Source organism: Ctenopharyngodon idella, chromosome 21 (genome assembly GCF_019924925.1).
Source record: "Ctenopharyngodon idella isolate HZGC_01 chromosome 21, HZGC01, whole genome shotgun sequence".
Lineage (NCBI taxonomy): Eukaryota > Metazoa > Chordata > Actinopteri > Cypriniformes > Xenocyprididae > Ctenopharyngodon > Ctenopharyngodon idella.
The window spans coordinates 18,427,717-18,438,841 of NC_067240.1; the positions used below are offsets into that span (position 1 = coordinate 18,427,717).

Consider the following 11,125-nt stretch of genomic DNA (forward strand, 5'->3'; position numbering starts at 1 on the left):
AAAAATGTTCCCTGGATCAGATTTGAGACCTTTATATTAGGCTACACTCATGTCATGGATATTTAAGTTTGGAGTAAAAGCAAAAAAGAACATTATTTGACAAAGGTTAGATTAACTTTGGCTTGTTTTGAAGAATATGAGTCAAATATGAGTCATGTGACGTCTTGCTCTTAATTTTACCCCATGCTGGCTCTGGATTATTTGCTAGACTTACTTCAGACATAACTGAATGACACATGCTTGACTCATAATACAGTATGGCTTAGTGCTGAGTGCAACAAACCAACTTAATTTAAATCGAGACTTCTCATCCATGAATGGTCATATTCCTTTTCGGAAAGAATGAACAATATAAACATTTATTAAAAAGAAAAAAGAAAAAAAAAACATAAAAAGGAGAAGACTATCAATCTGGCATGTTTTGCATGTACATTTAGCAGCAGCTTGCACAAAGTTTTGTGCATTTGTTGAAGGTAAAAGTCTTAATTTTAAGGAATTATTTCGGCTTTTTTTATTGTGGTTAAATAGTGACGGTCATTGTCATCATTTTCAGGTCTTCCAAGCATTAAATGTCAGGTTTGTCTTCACAAAGCCCTCACAGATTTGCTCATGATCTTTCAATTCAGATGGGAGTCCAGAGGTCATCACTCTAGCTGCTGAAGCCTAAATGTCCATATAAAATTCAGCCAATGAAGGTTAAATAGTCCTCCTCATCTCAGACCACAATAACAAGATGGTTTTCTGAAAAATAAGAGTTTGGTCATTAAAGGGCTTTTTTTAAACCCATCAGATGGTGGAGTATCTGTGCTTCCCTCTCTTCATGGTTCTCATGTGGGGCCCTCAGACAGGAGCAATTTCCTTTCCCTTGGAATGAGACCACAAGCCCCAACTGCGTCCCTCAGAGGTCAAACAGGAAGGCCCCGAAGTAGCTGGAGGAGTCTTCTGCATACACAGCTGTGGGAGAGGACACAGAGATGAAGATCTCATCACCCGCACGAAGTTCAAACAGGCCGCCCTGGTAGATGGAGTGAAGGGCGTTCTCGCTGTCTGGAGACCAACATTTGGTGCCCACACCCTTCAGGAGCTGAATAGGGCGAGCATAGGCAGTCTTCTTGTAGACACACTGCACCACCTGGTGGCTGACTGAACCAGAGTGGTAATTGTCAATGGAGAGGGTGAGGTAACGGAAGTAGACTTGAGCGTACAGGTAGTAGCGGCCTGCACGAGGAATACGCAGGCGGCCGTTGGACACGGTCATGTTGTGCAGGTGGGAGCCAAAACTCTGATTCCCCCAGGAACGAACAGGATGGCGACAGGACTGGTGAAGATCGGTCTGGGGGGTTAAGGATGTTGTACCTGGTATAGTAAAGAATAAAATCCTCTCAGTGTACAGAAACATTGCTCATTCCTGCTTCTGCTGAAATTTGTTTGTGACCACAAAGCATTTGTTGAACATTTTTTTTCTGTTTTTATGTAAGATATCTGTTCAGTAAAGACTCAGAAATGTTTTGTTATGTTACTGAATTCCTATTGGTAGTGTTTCCAAGAAGGACGACAGATTTTTTTTGTTTTGCTGACCTAAGTTAAGGCCTCTGTAATATACACACCCAAACATGCTGGCAAACTCACCCTGCAGTCCACTGTCTCTGAGAGTAAGATGAGCTGACGGCCGTGTGGTGCCAGTGGTGAGTAACTTTGTACGTGGAGGGATAGCTACTCTTTCTAAAAAACACAGTAAAGAACAAAGAGTGAACGAGTCGACAAAGCAACCAAACAACTCATGTAAAGTCATTTTAAAAAATATAGATTGCAGAATTTTGAAAGATTAGTTCAGGCAACAGTAGAGAGATTTTCTGCAATTGATGAAAACACTTGAATTCCTGTGGTTTCATGTTACCTTGAAAGGTGTGTTTTGAGATTATGTTTTCTGTGACCTAAAAGAGAGCAAAAATTTGCATAAAAAAGTCATGTTTATACTGAAATTTCTGCCACTGAAGTGCATACTCCTGATTTGGTTGAAAAAAGTGTTACACATAAAAACTTAACTAAAACATTTTCCACATTCAAGTCTGTGTCAGAAAGACAATCCAAGCTCTTTTCTGGATCACCAGAATGGAAAAATAACTAATTCCACAGATGAGAGAGAACAAGCTTTATTATGTTTCATTTATTTGGAGCACATTTTCTGAGTACAATAAGCCAAATCAAACTTTTAAAGGGTTAGTTCACCCAAAAATGAAAATTCTTTCATTAATTACTCACCCTCATGTCGAAATCTGTGAGCTTTCTGGCTTCTGATAGACTGCAATGTTATTACCACTTTCAAGGCTGACAAAGGTAGTAAAGACTTCATTAAAATAGTCACAATAGTAATAACGTTGCAGTCTATCGGAGGCCAGAAAGCTCTTGAATTTCATCAAAAATTTCATAATTTGTGTTCCGAAGATGAACGAAGGTCTTATGGGTGTAGAACGACATGAGGGTGAGTAATAAATGACAGAAATTTCATTTTTGGGTGAACTAACCCTTTTATGTAACCCCCAAATTATGTACCACGCTTTGTGTCATTCTCTCAGAATTAAGCTCTTAAAGGGCGCTAGCCGATATGGCAGTCATCATGGACTCACATTGATGCCTAATGGTTATGCACAATTAAAAATGATCAGCTATTGTACAATGCGCTATTCACAATCAGCCATGATTGATTTATACAGTGAGCTATAGTGCCCAATAAAACTTTACTGAGATAAAGTAAGTAGTATTCGACTAGTCATATGATCTCAATATGGCCGCCCCCATGAAGGGACCCATTCTTTGTTAAATAAAACACCTTTCATTAGGTTACTGATATGACTGGAGTCTTATCTTTTTCAAACATACTTTTAATGTCTTAAATTTTTTAAGTAAATAGGACTGCGAGCACCTTTAAAAAAAAAAACTTAGTTGATTGTAAATCGCTTATACTGTAAGTGACCAGAAATCTGTTTTAAATAACTTAAGGTTGGCCCACACTAAAAGATTTTTTTAATCATATCAGATTTTCAAAATGTGAAAGACCACAAACATGATGATAAAAATCATAGATTTAATAGGTTTGTTCCTATAGTGTGTGGAGTGCCACGATGTGACCAAAACAGCATACCACACGCTAACAGATTCCATTCACAAACAACCAGAGTCCTGGAACACGGGAAATCTCGCAAAATCTCTTGCAGTCAAACATGACTTTAGTAAATCAACATGGCAGACGGTGGGCAAGAAGCAGTGGCGATAATAGTGTTTGGGCTGCTTTTTTCAGAAAATTCACAGGAAAAAAAGAAAGAAAGAAAGGTTTGAAGTCATGGAGATTGTTATGCTTCAGTCCTTTGTCAGCCCGGTTTCTAATTGGGTATCGTTTCGTTCCACGTCACAGTCGACAGAGTGTGTGCGTTTGTCCTCGGGATTGCCCCTACACAATAGGATTGCTGATCGTAAATACTCAACATATTGTATATTTACGATTTGAGATTGGTTTTCAATCTGATGTTCTTCTGAGCAGATTCAAACACTCTTAACACACATCACACCACAGGAAAATCTGATAAGATTATCTGTAGAACCATCAAGATAAAGCCCAAATTTGGCCCGATTTTCATGTAGTATGTGGGTGCCTTTAGTTTTAAGAGGAAGGAAAAGATCAATGCTGAATGTTTTTGTGTTATGGGTTCCCAGGGTCTTGTGGTTTTCTGCAGCTACTCTCCCACTGGTCTTGTGAATATCTAAAGAGTCCAAATGGTCCAAATGCCATAAATAGACTAATTCCCATTACTACAGTAGACATCTGTGATAAGCAGAGCATGCTTTTGATGCACTTGCATGTTTAACTTAATGTGCTTTCATGTCTAAAATAATTATACTGCCTGTTTCCAAGCTTTGCAAAAGTTTCAAATCAAAAGTATGGGAGAAATATATCTTATGTTGGATTATTTTAACTAAGAACCTCTGCATTTCTTAGCATGTTTTATAAAGAAATGCAGCATCTCTTTACCTTGGAGATGTAGGCTTTGAGTCCCTCAGCTAGTTTAATGCATGGCTCCCCAAAGAGCTGAACCAGGTCATCAGGTACATCCTGTTCTTTCTCCATAGCATTCAGAAGACCAAGACACCTCAGCTCCTCCACCACACCTTCTGTCCGAGCCTGTTGACAACACAGATCTCAATTCACCAATCCACTTAAAAACATTTAATGTCTCCTCATGTGATGAAACATCCTAAAAAGCTTTATTTCTCATGAATACATTACAAAACTTTCATAACTCAAATATTAATTTAGCTTTACAGTACTATATTTAGCTTTACAATGTGCAGTTAAATAATTCCAGCCAAAACAGTATATGCACACTAGGTATGATGTTTAATGTTTAATTTTTTATTATAATAATGTTTCAGTTTTTTGTGCAATTGTAGAAAGATAAAACAACTAAATCAGTTTAACCAGATCATCTTAACCCTTAGCTAAGCCTTTTTTTTAATAAAAAAAAATGGTTTCCTCAATCTGAGTGGTTCAAAATGTTATGTAACCTGATTCCCTGAGAAGGGAAACGAGACACTGCATCATGATGTTGATGCTATGGGAACGCTCCAGTCTATGAAGCACATGCGCATACATACTTGTTTCTGATTGGCAGCTGAGAGAGTGGGCCGCTGTAGCTTCTACAAACCATTCTCTACTAAGTGGCCCTCATAGGCCGATGGTTGCCTATTCTTCACAGTTCTAGCAAGGGAACGCTAGATGCATATACACCTCCAGAAAAGTACTGGAGGGGAGGACAGAGAGTGGGTCGCTAATGGCGGCTATGTCCACTAGGGGTGGGAGAAAAAAAAATTTGATGCATCGTGATTCTCTCTCCAATGATTCTGGATTGATTCTGAGAATTTCAGAATCGATTCTGAGCTTAGTTTTTAACCACAGATGTGCGATGACGCTGCGTGTGCTATGGTGCACCGTCAGAAACACCCGTTCTGCTTGTTTCCATTTCCTCGCACACACACCACTTGAACCTTCCATAAAATAATCTTTCATAAAGTTTAAAAAAAGGCTGAAGCGAATTACAATCACGGGATTCATTGCACAGGATATGAATTATGAGAAACGGGTGCTTTGCTTGATGTTATACTTGCAGTTTGTGGTCTCGCCCACCGGTAGGCCTATTTTTCTTACAAATGCACAAAAGCACATTGACGCTTCCTCTCTACTCTAAATACATAGAAAGGGTGATAGATGGGACGCGAGTGGCAGTATTGTCCACTCTCCTCTTCTGTAACAGCCCATTTACATGCTACAAGGGAAGCACCCAGGTGTAATAACGTCTGTGTTCAGAGAAGAAGGAGGCCTGGAAATGATGAACGTTCAACATAACTTTATTAACCAAAAAATAAACAAACAACAAAAAGAAAGTAAGGCGGCAGCCCCTCACGGACGACTGCGACTTAAAATAAAACAAAACACAACATAAATAGTCCAGGCCTGGTCCTATGTCATCCTTCACTGTTGTTGTTCCTCCTTTTATCCTCCCGGAGTTCTTCCGTGAGAAACTCGATCAATCACGCCACTGGCCTCGCTCCATTCCCATGGCTCTCGCCCTCGCCCTTCTTGCCACATACCCCCATCTCCCCTCGCAGGCCAAGAGCACCCTCGAGACTGTTCTCTACTCACCCCCTAACCCTAACCCCCAAACATCCCCCCAACCCCCCCCCCCCCCCCCCCCCCCCACCCGCCGCCACTCACGGAGGCCGCAGCACCTGGGGGTAAGGACAGAGATGAGGCAAGAGAAAAGGAGACTGAAAGATGATGAGAGACAGAGACGAGAGAGAAAAAAATTCTCGGTCTGGTTCCCAGACACACTGCCGCTCTGTCCTCAACCAGCCGAGAGACCCTCACTTATGGTGCCAAGCGATGGTACTGGACACTTCTCAGTGGACGGCTCGATACTCTGCCTCCTGGTGGACAGTGATGGCTCCTCTGTTTACGGGCGTCTGGCAGCGAGCTCCCCGTTCCCTTTGGTCTGCCTGCTCCCTCCCCATCGTGGCGGACGGCAGTGGGTCTGGCCTCCGGTGAACAGCAGCAACTCCTCCATCCCCTTACGGATGGCAGACACCCCTCCTCAACCCAGGAGCATGGCAGCGAGCTCTCCATCCCACCTGTTGATTAATCGTTCCAGCACCACCGCCTCAGGCAGCCACTGGGCAGTGCTTTCCGTGTTTTTGGCACCAATGTAACAATGTTAAAGGTCTGTGTTCAGGGAAGAAGGAGGCAGGAACCTGGCAAACATTCTACATAACTTTATTTAACAAAATTAAACAAACAACCAAATGAAAGTAAAGCGGCAGCCCCTCATGAAAGACTGCCACTTAAACAAAACCCAACATAAGTGTGTTTTGTTTTAGTCCAGGCCTGGTCCACTCATGTCCTTCACTGCCGTCGCTTCTCCTTTTATACTCCAGGAGCTCCTCTGTGAGAAACTGAAGGCCGGTTCCCATGGCTCTCGGCCCCACCCTGCTTGCCACAACAGGTTTGGACAGGGCATGACACATTTTCTAAACCCACTAACCATCTTTGCTTTCACATTTAACAAAACAAACAGACAGACATGCAGGTTTAAATTTCACACACACACAGACAAAGAGGCTTCCCGAAGACAAAAGAGCTGATGACATGTTGTCCAGGAGGCCTTTTATAGATTGTTAATGCACCTGTGACGTCATCCGACTGCCGTAGCAATCGGAAATTAGCATGTATGTACACATGCTTCAGACACTAGCTCATGTGGAGTGTTCCCATAGCATCAACACCATGACGCAGTGTCTAAGTTCTTCGAAAGGGAAATTTTTAGATATGTTATCTAAACAACCAAAAAACTGAACTTCATTCAGTGGTGAAAAAAGTCCCACCTTGGCAGTTTGCAGTCAAAATTAACCGACCATAGGAAATGGGAAAGACCCTAACACAAAGCATTTTAAAAAATGTGTTGAATAAAATCTTTATATTTGCCACAGTGTTGAACAAACACTAACAGAAAAGGAGTGAGTCTGTAAAACATCTCTTTCTTTCATTCTTCTGATTCTTTCACAGCAGGAAGCTGCATAAAACACTTTAGCCATCTACTGGCCTTAACTGTCATAACATTATTTTGACCTGACATGACATGAAGCCATGTTATTTTTGTCTGGCCCCAATATATGATAAATTCCCATATTCACTTCATGTCTCAACTTATAGACATATGGATTTTTACTGAAATAAATTTCCAAAAACTTGTGTATTTGCTTATTGATGATGGTGAAACAGAGAAATGTACATAAACTAAAATAAATAAACCTGAAAGTGCAAAAAAGTGCATAATTTTATTGTTACTACTTCAGGAAAGTTAGTGAACGCTTAGGAGGGGTTGAAATGACAAAATAATATGAGGAAATTATTAATAATAGAAAATTGCCTTTTCTAGTTACGATAAGCTGTGCTCTACATACTTGTGCTATAGCTACACATACTAAAAAAGCAGAGGACTTTGGGGGCCAAACAAACAAGTTCCACAATGGAAAACTATTTAGACAGAGACCAGTTTATATGATAAGAAAAAAAAATTAAGAGCTTTCTAGATGCCTATAAATAAATTTGTCACTAGAAAAACATACAAGACTAGACTATGGTGTACAGATGTTAGAAGTTTACTAAGGCTGCATTTGACTTTTTTTTCACAGTTTTTTTCAGTTTCAGATTATTGTTTTCAGGGCCCATTGTGTATTGTGTCTAACTCATCACATGTGGCCCAAACTGCAAAACCCTCCCACTCAAAACCACTGACCTTGAGCTCTCATAAAGCAGAGGATTTCAAACTAATTAATATGCTAATTAAATCTGACAGCATTCCTCTGATTCAATTAAAATTCGTATGTATGTCGGTCGAGAGCCCAAATCTTTGTTTATCTTTTAGGGGAGTTTCCTAGACCACTTTCAGCCTTGTTTTAAAGTCCTTTACCAATAATTTTATTAATACTTTTTGAAGAGATACAGAGATGATAATGTTATCGGTTATTTTTAATGAAGACTTAAAAACGTAAATATTAAAAGGACACATTTGATTGTTTCAGCAGCCAATGGAAGAAAAAAATTGCTGAAACAGTATTAATAACACATAAAATCATTAATATTCAGTGCATTATGCAACTTCACTCACAGGACATAGTAAGTCTAGTTAGTCACAGTAGAGTTTGACAACTTTCCCACATAATACATAAAGAAGGTGTCAGAATACAAAGGACACCATCCAAAGAGCTCTTTTAGAGGTGTTTGAAAGCATGAGATGATTACAATACAAGCTTTAGCAAAGAATTCAGTCATTCTATGTGCAAAATGCATTGACTGAATCTTTTTATCAGAATGCATTTTAACAAAGACCCATGACCTAATTCTTGTGGCAGCTAAATTAATGCAGTAATAGCCTACCCATCCCATGACTATAGTCAAAGAAAAACCAGTGCTGACACAATGAAAACTTGTAAACTTGATACCAAGATGACAGCATGTCAGCCTGCAGGGTATGAAAGAGCTTTAATGCCATTTCCATATTATCTCCATTATGATTTGCCTATGCAATGTAAAAACATTAGCCTACATGTAGAATGGTTTTACAGAAAATAAAAAGTTTAAAGTGATACAGACAGTGAATAAACTGTTCCATAAATCTGTTAATAATAATAATAATTTTTGTTGCATGCAGTTTTACCTGTGCCATTGACATGTTCAAGTATATGAAGAGTCCTGTGGTCGAGGCAACTTGAAGGACAATCACGATAACAACAACCGTCGTCACCCACAACCTGGACGGGCACTTCGATACTTCGATTTTTGGGCTGAACCATGATGAATGAGCTCGATTCGCTACTTACAGATTGTAAATATTCGGAGTTGCCTTCGGATGCCGCGGCATTCCTGTCGAATGACTCTAGCACGCGCTGAGGAGGGGCTGCAGAGTCCATGTCCATCTCTGTGGCTAACTAAAGAAGTTTGATTTTACCTACCAACACAGACAAGACGTCCAAGGAGACAAATAGGTTTGAATGATAAGAATATCATTTCAGTGGCAAAATGAGATTCCGGTAAATCCTGCGAGTTTTAGCGACAATAAGTTACCGATGTAGCTGTAAAAACACGCTGATGTGCGGAATAACAACTGAAAGCGTTCGACAATAGACTGGCAATTTCATCCGCTCTCCATCCTGCCCTCTCGGTTTTCATTTGACACCGCCTCGTGCCTCCCATTATTAGTAGGCTACCTGTTACATCTGCAGTACACACGCTATGTAGAGGATGCAATAAAATAATAATAATTATGTCAATAATAAAACATGGTAGCACATACAAAGTGCTGAGTAGTAATGTAATCTGGATTACGTAACCAGATTCCAAAAATTAAAGGGTTAGTTCACCCAAAAATGAAAATTACTCCATTATTTACTCACCCTCAAGCCATCTAGGTGTATATGATGTTTTTCTTTCAGAAGAATACAGAACTGGCTCTTCCAAGCTTTATAATGCCAGTAAATAGAGAATAAGATTTTGAAGCTCAAAAAAGTAAAACCATCCATCATAAAAGATCCACACGTCTCCGGGGGTTTAATAAAGGCCTTCTGAAGCAAAGCGATGCGTTTGTGTAGGAAAAATATCCACATTTAAAACTTTAAAAACTAAAAAATCTAGCTTCCGACAGACGGACGTACACATCAGTTTACGGCGAAAGAGTGAACTCGACGCATGACGTATTGACGAACGCGGAGGCGCAGAGGAGAGAGCAAAACAAAACACCGGTCAAAAATTAGAAGTCTAAAACGAGAATTGTTAAAGAGAAATGTCGGAGTAATTCTATATAAGAGAAGAGGAGCTTGAGTTTGTTGCCCAGCCATATTTGTTTAAACTGCGAGAGGCGTCAAAGCTTATGCTACTCCTACATCGCGTCAGGGGTTACTCTTTTGGCGCAAGTCGACGTGCGTATGGCTGTCTGCCGGCAGCTAGTTATTTGAGTTTTTAAAGTTGTAAATATTAATATTTTTCTTACACAAACCCACCACTTCACTTGATAACAAAGAATGCAATATATTTTCTTTCTCTTTGTTTTTTTATATCAATATGGTACAATATTATTCTATTCAGTTCAATGTGATAAACAAGTTAGGTCAAAAAGTAGTCTGATTATATTACCAAAAATATGTAATGTAATGGATTATATTACTAACTACAATTTTTGCAATTTGGAATCAGTAATGGACTACAATTTGTTAGTATCTACCAGCAATGCACATATAGCATACATTTAAGCTTCCACATATTATATTTGTTGCTAATTGTTACTAATTACTATGGTAGCCTAATAAAAAATATGTAAGTAGCAGTACAAAATAGGATAGTAGTTTCACAAATTTACATAGTATATACCAAGTACACTTTGTTGCGCAAATATGTCAAATTTCATATATATATTTATGAATATTCATCATATTCAATTAAAAAAATAGCCTACTTTGAAAAATATGTTCGAAAACTATGTAATTATAGACCCATTATTTTTCAAAGTACAAGAATTAATACTTTATGGTTACATCACATCAATTTTAAAAATAAATTTTAAACTATTTATTTATTATATTTTTTTTAGCATGCAGTTGTTTTTGTTCTAAGTGTGTTTTGCTGTATTTTGTATGGTAGATGAATCTAACAACTGTTATTGCAAAGGAGAGATTATACACACTGCTATCTCGCACAACAAATCTGCTTTTCAAATATGTGGTCAGCCTGTTTTGTCTTATCTTTAACTAAAACTGTTAATAAAGGGACATTCTTGCAACATGTTTTTATTTCTAAGAATTTAGGCACAAATCAATGCTAATTAATTCAATGGAATATGAATAAAAAATAAATATAGACTTCAGTATAGTCATTTTTCCAAGCATTTCAGCTTAATAACTGGAATTTATAGCAACTTTCACCAAGACTCATGGTTTGTTTACCAGTTGTTTCCTGTCTTTTCTGTTCATGTAGTTCACTGCCAAACTATACCATCCCAATAAGCTTATGTGCTTAAAGACTTTT

The 11,125-nt window shown here is 38.9% G+C and overlaps 1 protein-coding gene across 1 annotated transcript; it reads right to left on the bottom strand.

Annotated features, from left to right (window-relative positions):
* Positions 1 to 343: 343 nt before the first annotated feature.
* On the bottom strand, positions 344 to 9,305 carry tnfsf10l3 (tumor necrosis factor (ligand) superfamily, member 10 like 3). The gene is made up of 6 exons (XM_051878012.1): positions 9,173 to 9,305; positions 8,766 to 9,056; positions 4,028 to 4,177; positions 1,898 to 1,934; positions 1,630 to 1,722; positions 344 to 1,356 (listed from the first exon to the last, which is right to left on the bottom strand). The coding sequence occupies exons 2-6, from the start codon at positions 8,778 to 8,780 to the stop codon at positions 899 to 901; spliced, it is 753 nt and encodes a 250-aa protein (XP_051733972.1). The 5' UTR covers positions 8,781 to 9,056; positions 9,173 to 9,305; the 3' UTR covers positions 344 to 898.
* Positions 9,306 to 11,125: the final 1,820 nt, after the last annotated feature.

Excerpts from the sequence above, each read along its gene's own strand:
- tnfsf10l3 (XM_051878012.1), bottom strand. Across the intron at positions 1,935-4,027 it reads TCAAAGCCTACATCTCCAAG|GTCACAGAAAACATAATCTC; the intron begins GTAAAGAGATGC and ends GCTCTCTTTTAG. Across the intron at positions 1,723-1,897 it reads CTCAAAACACACCTTTCAAG|AAAGAGTAGCTATCCCTCCA; the intron begins GTAACATGAAAC and ends TGTGTTTTTTAG.